At 45.6% G+C, this 20277-nt stretch overlaps 1 protein-coding gene across 1 annotated transcript in view; it reads right to left on the bottom strand.

Moving 5' to 3' along the window:
- Window positions 1–9441, bottom strand: part of PRPSAP2 (phosphoribosyl pyrophosphate synthetase associated protein 2) — a 31198-nt gene extending 21757 nt beyond the window's left edge. Inside the window, exons 1-7 of the mRNA XM_050967298.1 lie at window positions 9343–9441; window positions 5996–6116; window positions 5200–5351; window positions 3928–3980; window positions 3224–3290; window positions 2064–2236; window positions 874–989 (exon numbers count right to left, since the gene is read on the bottom strand). Of these exons, the coding sequence (XP_050823255.1) occupies window positions 874–989; window positions 2064–2236; window positions 3224–3290; window positions 3928–3980; window positions 5200–5318 (528 nt within the window). The 5' untranslated portion in view covers window positions 5319–5351; window positions 5996–6116; window positions 9343–9441. The remainder of the gene's footprint in view (window positions 1–873; window positions 990–2063; window positions 2237–3223; window positions 3291–3927; window positions 3981–5199; window positions 5352–5995; window positions 6117–9342) is intronic.
- Between the last annotated feature and the right edge of the window lie 10836 nt (window positions 9442–20277).

Below are 20277 nucleotides of genomic sequence, written 5' to 3' on the forward strand. Positions count from 1 at the left end.
TACTATTGCCATCTTAATTTGAGAGAATTTTCTAATGCCAAACATATATAACCAGCTAACCATTGGCTGAGAAATAATCACTGCCATAAATTTGCTAACTTCCCCACACCAGTTTAAAATAATGTCATAACAAAAGTGCATCATGGAGTTTTTAGTACAGACGAAAGCTATACCTATATAAAACAATCCCTTGGGTTGAAGAGTACCCTCCATTTGACAGGTTAGCTATGTGTCTGTTTTAAGGTGGGAAGCATTCATGTTCTTCCAAAGCACTGGATATTAACCACTGACAGAAGCAGGATGTTACAACAAATATTTTTCACTAAAACAGCACTTTACATTCACAAGTCTCTTGGTACTTTGTAAAATGAGTACTGCCCTCTTTTATAATGGAGAAACTGGGGTACAGAAGTTCAGTTTCCCAAGATCCCACACTCTAAGGAGGTAGCTGATCAACAGATCAAGGTCTCTTGACTACCAGTCATCTGTTCTCACCATTAGACAATGCTGCCTAGGTGACCTCTAGTTTGATCTATTATAATTTTACTAAATGTCCTCAATTAACATTTGCACAATGCTCTGTACATTTACGCTTTCACAATTAAAGATCTCTATTCTTAACTTTTTATTTTGGTGTCTATAGAGTGGGAAGAATGTTGATGCCAAGAATAGAAAAAACAAAAAACTTACCATTTTAAAACTCTCAAAAAATATTCCTCCTCTCTTCAAAAGACTTAAAAAAAAAAAAAAAAAAAGTACTCAATTTCACTTGATAGTATCTTTACTGATGTTCTAAACCCAACAAATGTAGGGATAACCTGAAATACAACATTGAAATGACAACTCTCATACACATTAGTAGGCCTTGCTCACCTCTTCTTGAATGTACTGAAGCAAGAATGGAGAGGCTCTCAAATTATCAACCGGAATATTAAAGAATCCCTGTATTTCCTTCTGATGTAAATCCATTGTAATAAGGTGAGTTAGACCTTTGAAAAGAGAGTAACACTTAAAAGCCACTGTATGAAAAACAAGCAGGACAAACCTAAATATTATCTGTAGATACCAAATTTACTCCTCCTGTAATTTTCACAAAAGGCTGTTTAGAACATTAATATTTTGTTATAGTGCAACAGAATATTCTAGTTTTTATTGCAGTATACATGGTAAATAAAATCTTCCATTAAGGTTTATGGGGTATCAAATAAACAGGAGTACTTTGCATTTCTATGGTACCTTTTACCAAAGCCCACAGAGCAATTTACAAAAATTGACTATCTATATTATGGGCGTGTTGAGAATTTTAAATGCCACCTTCTTTCCACATTTGAAGAAATTAAGGTAGAGATTAAGTAATTTGCCCACGGTCACACAGTAAGATTGTGACAGAGCTCAGATTGTAACTCAGAACTCCGGACTCTCAATCCCAAATTCTAATTACTCCCACACTTCTTCCCATGAAATGAGAATCAATATTTAATTAAATCTACAAGACCAGACTGCACAATTACACAGCATATATATATGAAATGTTCATTATAACCATCCACATGCTCCCTGGACAGATGCCATGGGAAAGAGCAGGCAGGTGGTTGCCCTGGAGGAATCAAGGGAGTTTCATCCCATTCTCAGATGCCACCTTAAAAGTAGGTGTAAGTGCGATCACCCAACAGAAAGGTAAGAGAGAAATTGACAGAAATACAACTGCCTAAGAGAGAGTTAGGAAGGGAGAGAAGGGACCCAGCAGCAGTATCACAGCAAAGGAACCCCACCTTCCAGGATAGTAGGAATTCCAGAAGACTTATCTCACCAACTCAGCTTGGCATGGACTCTGCAATGGATGTTATAAAGATGTGCTCGTTTTTAATGCAGCATTTCAATCACTTTGTATTGCTTTTACGTTGGATTTTCCTCTCTAGGGTTTAAAATTTCCTCTTGCTAAAAATCTTTATAGCTATTTCTTATTAAAGTTCCCAGTTTAATGCACACAGCTGTCTAGAAGTTAAATATGACATCAGAAGCCCACCATGCCCTGATTATTTCACAACATCCTGCATTCTTACCAGCTTTGCACATCATCGAAGCCAGTAATTTAGAGACAATGGAGCCCCTTTTCCTCATCTTGCACTGCTTGCTGTATGGGAAGTAGGGAATCACTCCAATAATGCTTTTGGCACAGGAGGTTTTACAAGCATACACCATGATCAGGAGTTCCATGATCGTAGTATTCACATCCCTGGAATGAGAAGTTTCTAGTTCTGTATCCATGCATAAATATCCTTTAGCTGAATTCAATGTGATACCTACATCTGCTTCAAGGGACTTGAAGAAAAACTGGCAATTGAAATATCCCTATAAGGAATCCAAATATGTACCCTAGGTAGGCCACTGCACTTGACATACTATTTTAATTTCTCACTAGGACTATACTTCATTATTTCTTCTCCCATTGTCTGTTCACCAACCTCATTGCTTAGAAAGTCATTTTCAGGACCGTATCAACACAACATGTTGCTGCAATAAGGCCTACATTGTAATTTGTCTCCCACATCTTTGCACCACAAGATAAAAATTGAGTAAATATGTTTTAACTATGGACAGGACTAACAGTTTTAGATTCCCACAATACATTCTCCTATTATTTTGGCCAAAAATAGGCCTTGGCCAACACTAGGCTTTAAATATCTAGCAACTAACATCCTATCTCCTGTCTCTAAAGAAAAAGATTGAGTGGTATATAACTGATCGTCAGGTAAACCAGTCCCATCATTTCTGCTGCTGTTAGAAACTGGAAGTATGCCTTTGAATTGTAGAGCTGTGTATGTTCTTGAGAACATACAATTATGTTGCTTAATGAGTCACATGAGCCATTTGCTTTGAAGAGAGTGCTCCCACATTTAAAAGCATTAAGTGGTGCTGCACTCAGGGTAGTCGATCACAAGATTTTAAAGAGAACAAAGTAAGGAACAGAGTCTACATTGCAAAAGAATGCAGAAACCCATAGAGCAAAATCCAGATTCATCTGAATATAAACAAAGTAAATGGTCAGATTATAAGAAGATCCCTCACATACACACCTTTTAAATCACAGAGACCAACTGGCCCCTCTGTGAATCTCTCACATGTACAAAAAAAAGAAAACCTAAGAGAAAAGAATTCTTAAAGATAAACCATGTCTGGAACTACTCTAGTTTCTTTAGAATATGTGTTAGCTGTTACTCACTTTGAAACTGTTTGGATGATAAAGACATCTTTTCCTCTCACAGACTCTTGAATCTGCACCCTTGTTTCTGCCAAGAAGAGAAACATACAAAGATTTAAGAAACATACAACAGGACTTCAAGGAATTACTCCATGAGGTCGTCATACGCTATAGACAAATCTAAAAAATAAATAATTTCTCCATCTTCAAACTGAAAGAGAATAGCCGTATTGAAGACAATACTTAAGGTCAAGTTTACAGACTTCTGTGCATTAGGTGCACAACTCCCACTAAAGATGACGTGAGTCATGCGGTAAGTTCCCACACGAGGACTTGAAAATGTACCCTTTGGATCTAAGGAAGGTGATGATGTTGGCTACATACATGAACCCTCTGACCAATAATATTGCACCATGACAATACCAGCATTTAATAAGGATGAAGGAACAACATAAAAAAAACTAATCAGAGAGAGAGAGCATACCACAGTGTGTGTGAGAGAGACAGATGTATGCTAGTGATCACACACAAAAATAGGTGGTCTGGAAGAATGACAGTCCTCAGAAGGCAGGAAGAGGAAAAGTGAAAGTTCACATGTATGAGAGAACACAAATGTGAGAAAGTGGTGCTTCACTTTTCTGTAAGTAAGTTCTAAGGAGGGTTAGGTAATATACTGTCTCCCACAGAGGCAGAATGAAAGGTTTATTTAACCATTAAATGCTCACCTCTGTTTGGCTCCTGATAAACCTGAACTTTGCCCATCTCTACCCCCAAGCGTCTGAAGAAAAAGAAAAGCAAAAATCAGTACATTACACCAAAGGGAATGGAAACCAGCATAAAGAAGCCCAACGCAATGTTCATAACACTGTACAAATTTACACTTCATAAATCACGGTGCAGCTGGAGCGGCAGCGCTGGGGGTGGGGAGTTGGGGACCAAAAGAAAAACAGCACGGCCAGCAAAGCGGGGAAAAAAACAAAACAAAAATCTCTACAGGGCGGCCAGAGCCAGGGAGCAGGAGGACTCCCTGTGCTGCAGAGTGCGCGCCCGGACTGGTGGAGGGGAGGGGAAGGTGACAGGGGGGAGGCCAGCACTTCAGCAGGGCGCTCACCCCGCGGCCCCGACTGCCGCGCCACCTGCCGGGAGGGCTCCACTCCGCTCTGGTCGATAGGGAGGGAAGGACGCAGGCTGCCCTGCTGAGTTTGCTGCAGGGCACTCCCCTCCTCCGCCCCCTACAGGGTGGCCGGAGCAACGAACAAAAATAAATAAATAAATAAATAAATAAATAGCGGCCGTGCTGCCCTAGGTTTGGCCAGAATGCCACCCTGTAGAATCTGCAGCCCCAAGCACGAGCTTGCTCAGCTGGTGCCTGGAGCCAGCCCTGTTAATGGGGCCTTTCACAGCTTGAAAACGAACAGGCCGAGCTTAAGTGTTTTCTTTGTTATTTCGTGAATAAATTACACAGTATATTTACAAAATTCAACTACTATAAAGATTTTAGGTGAGGTATTGACAACCTATCGCTGGAAATTGTGTTCTCTAATTTGCATATCCTACAGTAATGAAAAAAGGTTTGTCAGGGGCCATACTACTCTACATGTAGTTGTTAAATGCTATGGATGCCAGGGCAAGATGATCCAACAACAAACTCTCCCAGCTTGCTATACTAAGCTTCACGGTTAACACCTTTATTACATGTACTACAGACTGCCCTGGGGCACAGTTCCCTAATTAATTCTTTAAAATAATAGCTCAAAACAAACATCGATAATATTTATTTTCAGAGATGCAAGTTTAGTTAATTAGGAACAAAGATTTATTGTACTGACTGTGTACCTTGTAGGTAACTTTATTTTTCCAAACAATGGCTCCGTTTTACTAAGTAACTTTACAAAATATTCTTATCTGTTGAAGACTGATCTCTACTCCCAACCCACCTACACCAATATCCTACATGCTATGATGGCAGCAAAGACTAACCACAGGATATTACTCACTCAGCAATTCTCCTCGATAGTTCCATGCATGATGAATTGGAATTAGCTGAAAACAGCACCAGCCCACCCTTTGTTATATTCATGATGGCTCCTATTTCAGTTGATGCCACACAAAACATCAAAACCTACTTTGTCTTTCCGCTTCTAAAACACTGCAAAAAAAATAAGACATATTAAGCATTACAATATCTACTGTAGAAACAAGTTTCCTTTGAATATGGGCTGCAGACTAATTCATCCTCCTGCATCCTCATACAGAATTGTTTAGTAAAACATAAAGAACAATACTACAAAGATTTAATCCTTACAACAATCCTCTGTGCCATGTAAGCATTACTCTTTTTAAAGATCTGGGCACTAAACAGTGCAACCAGCAACAAAACATGAGGAGTGAGAGTGGATCTGGTCCTCTCTACCTTGTCTTGTCCTGAGCACTCATGGCAGCATCTAGCAGAAAGGCACCGAGAATGGTTTCTTCAAACTCCCATCAGATCATATCACAAATTCTACAAAATTTTTAATCATCTTCCTCAGTTTACATCTGACAGAGCAGACTGTTTGCCTACCAATTTTATCTGCTTGTCTAATTAACTTTCTGCCATTGTCATTCTCCAGCTGGGAGAAAAAGACAAAAATTAAGTGATTTTTCCAAGATTACACCATCAAATTGGTGATAGGATTGTTATTAGAATGGAGTTCCCAGTTCTGTGCTAAATCCACTACTGCAGCCTCTCTATGTATATACTATACATGCACTGTATGTGTTTGCTTATTTTGCAATAAATTATAAACTTACAAATAACGGCTGAACTTAAGGAAGAGTTCAATAAAAGTTGGCAGATGTAACTAACGCCCTCTTGTACAATGCATCCACTTGGTCATGTAGCTGCTGTCATTCTTCGACACTAAAATTGCTCCTATGGAAACACCACAGAGAAAACAAACATCAAGAGACAATTTAGACACTTTTATTCAATAAAGGCGCACACACAAAAATCAATGAATCACTTCAGGGTTTCTCCATACTCTTTATTCCAGTTTGTAATATCACATTTTTGTGCCACAAGGTAATAGAACACTTAAGTGACAGTATCACGCTGAACTGCAGCCATCATTAGAGAGATAAAATAAGTACCATCTTAATTATCAAAGTGCTAAAAACCAGGGCTTTGGGGCAGAGCCCAGAGCAGCTCCAGAGCAATGGGGCTGCAGGTTTTTCCCTGGAGCTGGAGCACAGCTCCAAAAAGCCCTGCTAAAAACTCAGCAACTTGATTTTTTAATATATAAATACTCCAATATTACTCAAATAACTGAACGTATCAATATCAGCAGCATAACTCAAACAAAGGAAGTTAATTTAGGCCAGTGTCTTCATCTCATACCTTACCACAAATGTTTCCCAGACAGGGATTGTAAGCATCTAGCAAAGGTACAGAATCCATTTTAGGACTGTTAGTACACCCTCTTATTAAGTACTCTAAAATAGCATATACAAAAATGACTGTGTATTAGTCACATTTATGGAAGCAGCTGCTGGATTCAAACGCTGACCAGCTATAGTAAAGCTGTTTTACCAGCCTTTGCAACTAGACCTACTGTTACTCAGTCTGTCCAGGATGCAGAAGCTATATTTGTCTCATCAGCAGTTGAGAGCCAAAAAGAGGATGGGTATTTCTACAAATAAAACATGCCACCACTGTGCAGCATTATGCTCAGTTCCTGTGAATCAAAAACTGGCTCATGATACCACAGAAACTTTTAATAGGGAGAGGTTGCAACAGGTACAACAGTAGAGCAGAACCCAGGAGTGTGCCTCAATTCTAACCTTAAAAAACAACCTGGACAGTTAAGAAGACAGAACAGACCTTGGATCCTTTCAATCCCTGCCCTCAGCTGAGTCTATCAACAAGGAAAACTATCAGGTTATGTCTACACTAGCACTTTTGTCAGTACAACTTATGTCGCTGGGGGTATGCCCCTCTGAGTGACATAAGTAACACCGACAAAAGCATCAGCGTGGACAGTGCTATGTCAGCAGGAGAGTCATATTTTGGGGGTTCTCTATAAAGTGAGCCTAAAAACAATAATACTTAATATTTGTGCAATGCTTTTCAAACTTTGGCCTTGTTCTTATCCATTTTTCATAGATGGGGAAACCCAGGCAGAAGAGTTAAGAGATTTTCCCCAAAGTTATGAGTTCCTGGCTTCCAATTTATTGTTCAGATCACATCTCACTTTTTAGTAGGACAGGAACATTTTCATGAGTGATTTTGAAGCACCAGTTCTGCAGGTCAGTAGGATATACTGCAGACGTAAGAATTGGGCTAAAATAGGGGAGGAAATGCTAGGTATATGCATAATGCAAGCTCCAGGATGGTAAATCTGGGGATAATATTGACCTGGTCATCCTGAAACAGGTGTTGGGGTTACCGTCAACTCATTCAGCAAAACTATGAGTAAAGTCATGGTCTTGAAACAAGTGCATATCTATGCAAACACATAACTCAATGGCTCTGTCCAGACTGACCTTCGAAGTTTGGATCAGGATTGAGAAAAGAACATTTATCCAAGATTGCCTTCCCAGCACCATCTTACCCTCCCCACCTTCCCCAAGCCCCCAATTCCCATTGTGTTGCTTTGGCTATAAAGTAACATACCACTGCCACTCAGGTACATAAGGAAAATAACATTGTCGGATTAAGCCCCAGTGAAAACTGATCTCAATTCATAATAGATTCTAGACCCTCTGGGATTTCAGGGCCCTTTGATAGAAAGAAGGGAATGGAGACAAAAAATACCCAAATATCACAGCTTCCAGAGCATAAGGGAGATGAGCCATTGCCACCAGGTCCCGCCCTCATTGCTCCTACAGAGGATGATGGACAGAGATGAACTTCCCACTCCCACCTCACCCACTCCAGAGGAAGGCTAGGGATTAATCCCTCCCCTCTCACACACACACACACACACACACACACACTTCCCCTCCCCATTTGCAGCTGGAAATATTTATACTATGATAGAACCCAAAGGTCCCAGTTGGGATTGGGAACCCATTGCATACAAATACACAAAGGAAATTCCCATTCCCTGGAGGGCTTACAATTTATTTCCTATGCTAGGAAAGGAAACTCCCCCACCACAAGATTTCCCCTTGGGAGGAGGAAGAGGAGAATGGTGATGAACCCATTCCCCAACCCACCTACCCAGAGACACGGAGGCGGGGGAAATAGGAATTAACCCATCCCCTCTCATCCCACACCTCTTTCTCTGTGGAGCAGGGGCAGGAGGAAAGGGTACAGCAATGAACCCATCCCCCCCATTACCCACCCTGAGGCAAGGAGGAGGGGAAATAGTGAACCCAACCCCCACTCCATCCAGAGGCACAGAGGGGAGAGTAGGAATAACTCATCCCCCATCCCACCTGCCCCCAGCTCATGGGGGGGGGGGAAGGGAAGAGAGGGAATAGCAATGAACCCATCCTGCACCTTACCTGCCCTGAGGCTGCGGGGGGGGGGGGGGGGGGCATAGCAGTGAACCCATCCCCCACCTTACCTGCCCTGAGGCTGCGGGGGGGGGGGGGGGATAGCAGTGAACCCATCCCCCACCTTACCTGCCCTGAGGCTGGGGGGGGGGGAAGAGCAGTGACCCCATCCCCCACCTTACCTGCCCTGAGGCTGCGGGGGGGGGATAGCAGTGAACCCATCCCCCACCTTACCTGCCCTGAGGCTGCAGGGGGGGGGGGAATAGCAGTGACCCCATCCCCCACCTTACCTGCCCTGAGGCTGCGGGGGGGGGAGAATAGCAGTGACCCCATCCCCCACCTTACCTGCCCTGAGGCTGCGGGGGGGGGAGAATAGCAGTGACCCCATCCCCCACCTTACCTGCCCTGAGGCTGCGGGGGGGGGGGGATAGCAGTGACCCCATCCCCCACCTTACCTGCCCGGAGGCGGGGGGGGGGCACAGCAGTGATCTCACGCCCCGAGCCGCCCCGGGGTGCCCACCGCGCTGGGCAGGAGGACGGGCCGGTGGCCCTCCCCGGCCGGGGCAGAGCGGGGCCGCCCGCGGCGGAGAACAGGCTGGTCCCCGCCGGAGGACGGAGCGCGCCCCAGGCGGAGATGGCGGCGTGGCCGAGCCTCTTACCTGCCGTTCAGCGCCACTCCGGCCCCCCCGGGTCCCGGGAGAAGGCGGCGGCCCAGCCGGCCGGCGCAGGGAGGGGAGGCGGCGGCTTGGCTCAGCCCCTCGCCGTCCGGCTGTAAAATGGCGGCGCCGTGCGAGGGGGAGGGGCAGGGGCAGCCGCGAGACTCCCCTCAGCGCCCCGCTCGGGTGGGGGGGTGGCGGCCATGGGGCACCACTCCCCTCAGCATCCCCCCCTCGGGTAGTGTGTGTGGGGGGTGGCTGTGGGGCCTTACTCCCCTCAGCGCCCCCCTCGGCTCGTGTGGGGGGGTGGCTGTGGGGCACTACTCCCCTCACAGCTCCCCAACTCATGGGGGGGGCTGTGGGGCACTAGTGCCCTCAACATCCCCCCAGCTCATGGAGGGGGGGCTGGGGGGCATTACTCCCCTCAGCATCCCCCCAGCTCATGGAGGGGGGGCTGGGGGGCATTACTCCCCTCAGCATCCCCCCAGCTCATGGAGGGGGGGCTGGGGGGCATTACTCCCCTCAGCATCCCCCCAGCTCATGGAGGGGGGGCTGGGGGGCACTACTGCCCTCAGCTTCCCCCCAGCTCATGGGGGGGAGCCTGTGGGGCAGTATTATATTGGGTGTGGCAGGCAGGAGTATCCATGGGCGGAGATGCATGTTGCGGGGTAGGGTGACCAGACAGCAAATGTGAAAAATCAGGACGGGTGGAGGGTAATAGGCGCCTATTAAGAAAAAGACTAAAAAATCAGGACTATTCTTATAAAATCAGGACATCTAGTCACCCTGTTTGGGGGGAAGATGGTATAGGAGTAGTGACAGGGTCCATGTGTAGGGGTAGATAGATGGGGGCCCCTGAGCTGTGATTGCCTGGGGAGAAGAGGCGGGTGGTAGTAGGTGGATGTAAATAAGGGGGTGAAGGGCTTGTGGCGGGGGCAGATTTGAATAGGAGTCAGGAAGTAGGTGGCAACAGAAGTAGACGTAAGGGGCCAGGAGTCAGGGTAGAATTGATTGCACAAGGAGAGCAGTGTGTTGGAGGAACATTACACTGAATGGGAGAGCAAGCGTAGGAGAAACCAAAGTTGTGTATGGTAAAACACCCTGTGCAGTGATGGAGCCCAAATAATATCATTTATTACAACCATTTCCTGAAAATAATGAGCCTCCTCTCTAAGTCACACTTTGGCAAGTCAAAAACACAGGGCCCAGAATCATAGGATTAGAAGGGATCGCAAGAGTCATCTAGTCTGACCCCCTGCCAACATGCAGGATTTGTTGCATCTAAACCAGTGAATTTCAACCTTTTTTCATTTGTGTACCCCTAAAATTTCAAATGGAGGTGCAGGTACCTTTGGAAATCTTAAACATGGTCTGCAGACCCCCAGGGGTCCACAGACAGTTTGAAAACCACAAGGCTTTGTCAACACAACAAATCTTACAGATGCACAGCTGTACCCGTACAGCTGTGCAGCTCTAATGTCTCCTGTGTAGCTGTTCTTTGCTGGCAGGAGAGAGCTCTCCTGCTGGCATAATTAAATCATCCCCATAGCAGGATTAGCTATGTCAGCAAGAAAGCCTCTCCTGCCCACATAGCACTGTACACACCAGCACTTTTGTCAGTGAAACTTATGTCCACCACGGGGGTGTTTTTTTCACACCCCTGACAGACAAAAGTTTTACCAACAAAAGTGCTACTGTAGACAAAGCCCAAAACACATAGCTCTCCAGCCTCCTTTTGAAAATCTCTAGTGAAGGAGCATCCACGGCCCCTCTAGGCAGTCTGTTCCATTGTCCTACTGTTCGTACAGTTAGGATGTTTTTCCTGAGATTTCATCTAAATCTGCTCTGCTATTGTTTGAACCCATTGCCTCTTGCCCAGCCTTCTGTGGCAAGAGAGAACAACTTTCCTCAATCTTTTTTATGGCAGCCTTTCAAGTATTTGAAGATTCATGTCCTTCCTTAATCTCCCTTTTCTAAACTAAACATATCCAGTTCCTTCAGCCTTTGTTCGTATGGCTTGCATTCCACCTGTTTGATCATTTTTGTCGCTCGCCTCTGGATCTTTTCCAGTGTCTCTACATCCCTTCTATACATTGGTGATCAAAATTGGACACAGTACTCTGGTGGAGGCCTAACCAGAGCTGACTAGAGTTGTACTATCACCTACCGTGACTTGTATGCTATGCCTCTGTTAATGCAACCCAAAATTTTGTTTGCAACAGCATCACATTGCTGACTCATGCTGAGGTTGTGATCCACTTCAACTCCCAGATCCTTCTTAGCAGTCAGCTGCTGCCAAGCCAGTTATCCCCCATTTTGTATCTGTGCGTTTGGTTTTTCTTCCCTAGATGTAGCACCTTCCATTTGTCTTTGAGGAATTTCATTTTATCGTCTGTCTCTAATTTATCATGATCCCTCTAAATTTTAGCTCTATCCTCCAAAGTGTTGGCAATGCCCCCAGCTTTATGTCATTTGCAAATTTGCTTGCCTGATTCGCTATAGCCTAGTACTGCCTTTACGCTTCTCTGGTTGCACAAAGAGGTCCTAAACCTGATGGATCCAACCCCTGGAAAATATCCTGGAGCAGGGGAAATTTTAATGTGACATAGTGTGACATCAGGCAGGTATAACATCTACATTACCTACCTTCACCATCCCAACATAGAGGATATGGTAGAGGCATGAGTAGGGAAAGAGGTTGTGGCTGGAACACTGCTGAGCTCTGGCTATTCTCAGCTACAAGAATGGTCCTTTGAGGGCTTGACAGGCCCCAGAATATGTGAAGGCCTCAAAAGGTGTGGTAAAGTCACCCCTGCCCCCCACCCTAGTCTTTTTTAGTCACTTACAAACATAGAATCATGTATCAGAGGGGTAGCCATGTTAGTCTGTATCCACAAAAACAACGAGGAGTCCGGTGGTACCTTAAAGACTAAGATTTATTTGGGCATAAGTTTTTGTGGGTAAAAACCACTTCTTACCGATGAAAACTTATGCCCAAATAAATCTGTTAGTCTTTAAGGTGCCACTGGATTTAACATAGAATCATAGAACTGGAAGGGACCTCGAGAGATCATCTAGTCCAGTCCCTTACACTCATGGCACATCAAACACAATTGTACTTAATTTTGAGTTTCTTAGCAGGACCCCCTGCATTCTGTATCTAACATTGGCTGAAAAGGTAATTTAAATCCCCAACTGCTTTGCAGAAAGAGGCAGAGTTAGCTATTCTGTCTTTAAGCCTCTATGTTTATCACAGCCATGATTTCAATGATTTTCAGATTTTTTTTATTTTTATAAAATCATGGTCTTTGTCATCCTGCAAATAAGTAAGACTGCCATGAATTTTCACACGTTTGGATTTGTATCTTATATGAGGGATTTTTTAAATGGCTTTTGGTTTTTAAATGAGTTTAAAACTTTTTATTGTAAAATGGAGGATACTTTAGTTTTTTCAGTTTCCCATGATAAATAATGTTAATTATAATCTGTTCCACAATTTTAGCTTTTTTAAAAACCAAAGTTATGATTTGTGCAATTTTTGCCATGACAAAGCTGTGGGGGTTTTTTCCATGACGAGCAGCCAACCTCTATTTTTCATTGTGTGGCTACATATATCATTACTTTGGAGTGAAACCTTGGGCTCCTAGGCAGTTATTAATATCAGTACTGAACCCTCCCCCTCTCCTTCATAGTTCTGAGAGCCCAACATAAATGGGGAAGTGAAGTCAAGTGATATCCATTGCCTCCTGGCAGGCAAGTGGTCCTGCATTCAGTTTCATATCTTTAAATTACAGCTTTCGCTAACATGAGATGGATTATTTATTTTTGGTCTGCATATAGCACATATCACTCTAGTATCTCATGGTTGCTCATTTCACTTAGATTCCATAACCTTTGCTTATATTTTTAAAACTTCCTTCCATCAACCAGTTTATCATCTCTCTTCATATTCTGGTAAAACTGAATGGAGCTTATCGATCCATTTAACATGGGAGCACAGAACAGATTCCAGATGAGAAAGCATCATTTTTCTTCTCCACGTGTTCACACAGAACTAAAGCATTTATTTCTGCTGTGTGAACAAAATAAATTCCATACTGTGAGCCTGATTCACCAGTTACACATTTTCTGTTCAAGTAACTTTGTTTACTTCTGTGGAGTTCTGATTTTACACTGTTAAGTGAAAGGAAAAAATCAAGCCCTGTAAATGTATTTCTCTGTAACCTGACAGGTGTTTCCCAAGCTCACTGAGCCCTACATTTCTTTTAACTATTTTTCAGTATCTTGGGTTGATTCCCTCCCTGGTGCAGCATTGATTTTGCCCCTAACAGGAGCATCCACTGTAGCACCTCACCTCTAGCAAGCAGGGCAGGTCTGAAAGTTATTTCAGAAGTGATGGCAATAAAATGTCTTGGAGCACTTGATCATTGACACAATTGGCAACTTCCCCTAGAAACATTTAGCTAGCTTAGTACACCCAGAATCTGCTGGTTGAGGGTCTGATCTGGACTGCATTGCTCCAGTTCCCTGACATTATTGCTACAGGTCCAAGCAAAGAGAGCAGCATTGTCTTACCACAGGTCTGGGAACCAAGAACATCTGACTTCTGATCCCTGCTCTGACACGAACTGCTTTCTGTCGCTTTAATCAAGTCACTTTACCTCTCTCTGTGTCTCCTTTTGCAAATCTGTAAAATGGGAATAATTAACTCCCAGGGAGAACAGGATTTGTTAATTTTACAATGTGTATACAAGTGCTAAGAATTACTAATACACCTGTGCCAAAGGATCGGGCATGAGCATGGTTCTTTTTGTGTTTGTATTTTATAAAATATAATTATTCAGCTAACAGTCACTTGAAGGCCTATGCAAGACACCTCAGCTGGGACTGAGCCCTTGGTATAAGCCTACTACAGTTCATACTGACTCACACAGGGAAGTTTGCTTTTGGCAGCTGTGACAGAATTGGTGCTCACTGAAGTCCCTGTTTGATACTTGGGAGCAGTAACATGCACCAGGATGGGGGATTCTGCTAATTGGTTAAGTCTCCTCTAGAATCTGGCCATAACATAGACACAACAGTTCCCCTCTAACACCTGTCATGTAGTCCACAGTATCGCCAACCCCAAATGTTCAAAAATCATGAGTCAGGCTCACCAAAAATCATGAGATTGGCTTTAAAGTCATGTGATGATGTACATAAAATAAAGTTGATGGTGGTCTTATTTGCCTTCTCTTTTTGATCCTTTAGTGAACTGAGGTCACATTTTGAAGCTTTCTTCACAGCCACATGGGCTAGAAACTTATTTTTTCTTTAAGAAAAGAATGAAGACTGGAATCAGCACATATCCACTTGACTCCAGGAGCTGGGGCTTTATGGAAAACAATAATCATCATCAGACTCATGATAAAATCATGAGAGTTGGCAACACTGAGTCCAATACTTCCCCCTCCCCTGGCTACCATCACCCAACTGTCTTCCATCCAGCAAAGCTCAGCAGCATGTTTTTAAAGTGTGTTTATTACACAATCTTTCTGATTATGATTGTTAGCAAGACTGGAATACCATTAGGGAACCACAGATGTACTCAGAAACTACAGTGATGGAGCCATATAAACAGGATTCATCTTCCCCTGTAAATTGGAGTTCAACAGTGCATACAGCCTCCATTACAATGCATTGTCTTCTAGAGCCTGCAAGAGTGGTCTGCACTACTCAAATACTTTCACATGGATGGGAGTTTTCAAAAACCACCATCTCTGCTGTGAGCCATTATCAGCCTCTCCCTCTTCGCTGCCTTGTAAGTAATGGACGAGAAGAGCTGTTCCCAAGTCAACATAGTGGGAGAGATGGACAGTGGCCAGCAAAGGAGGCAGAACATACCAATGAAGCTATAAATACTGTTACAAGTCTAAGCAGCCATTGGTGCAATTTTCTCATTCCTTCCCCACCCTTGAAAACATTCTGGGAAACAGCATTTCCCACATTTTGATTCTTGACAACAGCCTGGTTCACTACACTCATGGAGCAGGTCTTATCTATGCTATGTTAAGTGTCATGTAAACACTATATAAATATTTTATCAACAACTACTGCCTTATGGTGACTTAATAGCCTAAGAGAAATAGGCACCCTAGCTATTTGTTACAGTCTAGTTTCTGCAGAGTTGGGAGACTTTTCACTGATAAACACACCTTTCAATTGTGGTTTTCCTGTTCGCAGGAGTTCTCAGCTTCGGGGTTAGTCTGAACTGACTCACAGATTTGCCGTGTTTGCAGGAATTAAAATGGCAGCATACGTTATGGGCACTTGGCTATTCCTTCCAGCTGGTTTTAAGTGTTTGTGAGGGATGAGGAGCTTGACAGAGTATCTAGTGTCTAACGAGAAATAGCTCACTGTGCACGCACGCACATACACACAATGTCTCACATTTGGAACAAAAGTTGGGAGAGAACAGATGTGTAACAAGTGTTGCCTTAAAAGTAGAACCCTTAGTGCACGGGTGAGCAAACTTTTTGGCCCAAGGGCCACATCGGGGTTGTGAAACTGTATGGCAGGCCGGATAGGGAAGGCTGTGCCTCCTCAGCCTGGCCCCTGTCCCCTATCTGCCCCCTGACTGCCCCCCTCAGAACCCCTGACCCATCCAACCCCCTCACTCCCTGTCCCCTGACTTCCCCGATCCTATCCACACCCCCATCCAAACAGCCTCCCCCAGCCCAGAATCCCATGCCTATCCAACTGCTCCTACTCTCCGTCCCCTGACCACCCCCCCATCCAACCGCCCCCTGCTCCCTGTCCCTTGACTGCCCCCCGGAACCCCCTGCCCCTTATCTAACCCTCCCTGCCCCCTTACCATGCCGCTCAGAGCAGCAGGAGCTTACAGCTGTGTGGCCCAGTCGGAGCCAGCCACCCCACCCAGAGTGCTGGCAGCGGGGGAGGAGGGACAGCAGGGGACGGGCCGGGGACTAGCCTCCCCAGCCAGGAGCTCAGGGGCCAGGCAGGATGGGCCCGTGGGCCAGATGTGGCCTGCGGGCCATAGTTTGCCCACCTCTGCTTTAGTGGCATCTGTTTCCCTCTGAACCAACTGATATTTCCACCTGCCAGGCCTGTCTGGGCCCAATCCTGTGATTTAGAGTCCTGTCATTTGGCAAAATTTTTTAGTAATATCATTCAATTTGCTATTTTACAGACACTTTTTGCACTCAAACTCATTTACAAAAGAGGGAAGTTCAGTCGAGCCGATTCACTGGAGTCATCAAGTTTTAGAACAGGGAAAACGAAAAGCTAAGTACTAGTGGTGAAATACCCAGGCACCACTTAGCACTTCATTTGCGTCCTCCAGTGCCTTGCATTTACTGCTTCACTAAAGATTAGGGCAGGAGTGGGCAAACTTTTTGGCTCAAGGGCCACATCTGGGTATGGAAATTGTATGGTGGGCCATGAATGCTCACAACATTGGGGCTTGGTGTGCAGGAAGGAGAGAGGGCTCCAGCTGGGGGTGCAGGCTGTGGGGTGGGGCCAGAAATGAGGAGTTCGGGGTGCGGTAGAGGGCTCTGGGCTGGAGCAGGGGGTTGGGGTGCAGGTGGGGCAGGTGAGAGCTCCAGCTGGTAGTATGGCCTCTGAGATGCAGGAGGGTGGGACTGAGGGGTTTGGAGGGTGAGAGGGGGATCGGGGCTGGGATAGGGGGTTGGAGCACTGGAGAGGGTCAGGAGTGCAGGCTCCAGACAGCACTTACCTCAAGCAGCTCCTGGAAACAGCGGTGTGTCCCCCCTCCAGCTCCTACACAGAGGCATGGCCAGGCAGCTCTGCACACTGACTTGTCCATAGGCGCCGCACCTGTAGCTCCCATTGGCCACGGTTGCCAGCCAATGGGAGCTGCCTGGGCCACGCTTGGGGTGGTGGTAGTGTCCGGAGCCCCCTGGCTGCCCCTATACGTAGGAGCCCGAGGGGAGACATGCTGCTACTTCTGGGAGACGTGTGGAGCCATGTCATGTGCGGAGGGGGGCAAGCCCCGGACCCCACTCCCTGGGAGGAGCTCGAGGGCCAAATTAAAACATCTGAAGGGCCGGATGCAGCCCCCAGGCCGTAGTTTGCCCACCCCTGGATTAGAGGATTCAGTCAGTGTTATGGCCTGAGTAGGCATTTGGTTAGTAGCAGTAGCATTTTCTTCATAGGAGTTGGTATGGAACAGGCTGTAATTACTTGGATATGCTAATCCAGAACAGGTTTGTATTTTAGCATAGCAAGAATCTATACAGAGGCACAAAATTCACACAACAGAGACAAAAATTCTGTTCATAGCATACATAGTGGGGCGAGCAGAGCAGCATTTACATCTGGCTCCAGGGCGGCTCAGGGCAACCGGCAGGAATTGTGTTACTGACTGCACTTTTCTGACCCTTACAGGAGCAGCCTGCACCGTGGCTAGTGGGTGCTGCATGCTGCATATGTTTTGGCCTCACCCCTGAGCCTGCAGACCACACTTCCTTAGGCCGCAATGCACTGGCAGGGTAAACAGACCCCTTCCCTGCTGCTTTTGAACACTGGGTGGGAATCTGACCTTTCTGCTGCACAAAGAGGCTGTGGTACCATTTCCATTCATTAGCTTAGCACAGGTCAAGCTATGCCTCTAAGCTTGCTAGGCCAAGGTCAACAATAGTCTTAGTATCCTGTATTCTGCAAACAGAGCCAGCCTTCCTACTAACCAATCCCTGTCTAGCCACAGACAATTGCCCTGCTTGCTACCCCTTAACGCCAGCCCTGGCTTTGAATCTACTCTGGATAGGCAGAAAAACAGTTGTTGTGGCACAGGTGAGCCATGGAGGTTTTTATAGCATGTTGGGGGGGGGGGGGCTCAGAAAGAAAAAGGTTCAGAACCCCTGGGCTTGCCTGCCTCATCTTCAAGTCTTAACCACATCTCATTCATGACAGGAAACTGTAGCCTACATTTCCTGTCAAATCAGCAGGCTCTAAAAATGCTCCCCTTTCTCTGAGCACCTGCGTACTATGTTCTGCTTGAACTCAGAGCTGGGCTATTCAACCAGTCCATCTCCCAGCCCAGCAAGGAGACACTTATTTAAAAGGTTGACTTACCAGGAAAGTCTCATAGGAGGCAGCCTCTTAGCTCCATTGGAAGGCGTGGTGGGTGGGGGTGTCATTAGGTTTTACAAGAGGTTCCTCATGTCTGAGTCACCAAACAGCTTGAACTTCCTCCCCTGTCACATTGCCTCCCCTCTCCTTCCCTTCCCTGGCCCTTCCTTCTCCACAACATTCAGCCCAAGCACCCTGTTCTCATCTTCAAGGCTCGGTGTAACTCTTCCTCTGCTTCCATCTCGGCTCTCAGTTCCTCTGGAGCCCTCTCTGGCTTCCTCTTACCTGTTCTGTGTTCCCCTCTACCCTTAGCTTCAGTCCTTTCCTGGGTATTCTCCTAATCTCCTGAAGGAAATGCCCTCTCCTCCAAACCCACTTTTCACCATGGCCTCCTTGATGGGTCTCCTGCCTGATGCTCACACCTGTACAGTAGCCGCTCAGACCTGGGTCAGGCTAAGATCATTCTTGCCTAGGGGCTCACCAAACACTTCTGAATCTACAGTGCCCCTTCCAGCAAGAGTCATCCTCCCTCCCAGCCTGCATATCTCCCTCACCAAGCTACTCTGAATACTTCTGTTCACCAAACAGTACCAGCCTTGCCAGCTCCACCTCTGCTGTTAATCCACGTCACTAATCCACATTCATTCTTCCTATCCCCTGCTGAGGCTCATCCCTCACTCAGACCATTCCTAGCAGTGCAGATTTAACCCTCCACTTGGCTCAAACAAGCTGTGCTTTCATAGGCTCATCCAGGGAGCTGATCATCACAGGAACCAATCAGGTCTTCACATCGGTTGGGACAGCAGATTTAACACGTTTCAGCTACTGCAAACACTCACAATGAACTCTCAGCCTTTTCTGAGAACACCTCTTCCTCCCTGCCCCCCCCCATTAAATTTAAAATCACCTTGAAAGTACAACTGCATCGGGGGGAGGAGCTGGGAATCTATTGCCTGGACTCACTGGTCAGCTTTGAAAGAGTTTTATGGTTTTGCTGACTATTTTATGCTTTTTTCATAATTAACCTTTTCCCATAAGAGAGTGACAACTAAAATGGACATGGAAGAAAATCAATAGGTTGCCCTTCGGTTACAAATGAGAGATCCTGTGATAGTGAGGGAGTCTGACATGGGAAAACTCAGCACAAGGGAAGATTTATGTTGGGACTGATCTTGTCTCCAGCGCCAGCTGTATTGATGTTACTGGGGTGTTCGGTTGGGTAAGGGCTATAGGATCAGACTATGATACTACCAGGCATGTCTCCAGAGTGTTCATTAACAGAGCCAGGACTGTGAGCAGTTAATTATTTTGTTAAAAAAATCATCACTGCCCTTCCTGTGTGTAGCATTTTGCAATACCTACAATATTTTTTGGCAGGTGTCAGCAGGTGGTGCTGCTACAGAGTCTTCCAAGTTCTTTTTCCTGGCATGCGCAACCAAATGTTCAGTCCTGGGAAGACATGTTGTGTTGTTGTTAACTTTGGCTAGGCACAGTTCTGCGTTGAAGCCAGTTTCTCTGCGAGCAGCAGGACAGTTTGATTTCTGGCCTCGGAATCTGATTTGAGTCAGTTCTTAGGGCAGAGTGTCCTGTGAGAATTGAGGATGGCTGAGAGTCCTGGAAAAAGGGATTGCCTGCTGTGTTGTTTGACCACCTCTGTTCCAGGCCTGGAGTACATGTGTTAATGACACAAGTTACACTTAGAATATACCCAGGCATCACTGATTTCTTCTCTACTGGGAAGCCACCTGGAAGGCCTCAGACATCTGCTGCTGCTCAGCAGAGGGGCAACGCTGCTGTCAGAATGGGACACTGGCATCAGGAGAAGGCAGTATATAAAGGACTAAGGAG

This window comes from Gopherus flavomarginatus, chromosome 9, assembly GCF_025201925.1.
Source record: "Gopherus flavomarginatus isolate rGopFla2 chromosome 9, rGopFla2.mat.asm, whole genome shotgun sequence".
Classification (NCBI taxonomy): domain Eukaryota; kingdom Metazoa; phylum Chordata; order Testudines; family Testudinidae; genus Gopherus; species Gopherus flavomarginatus.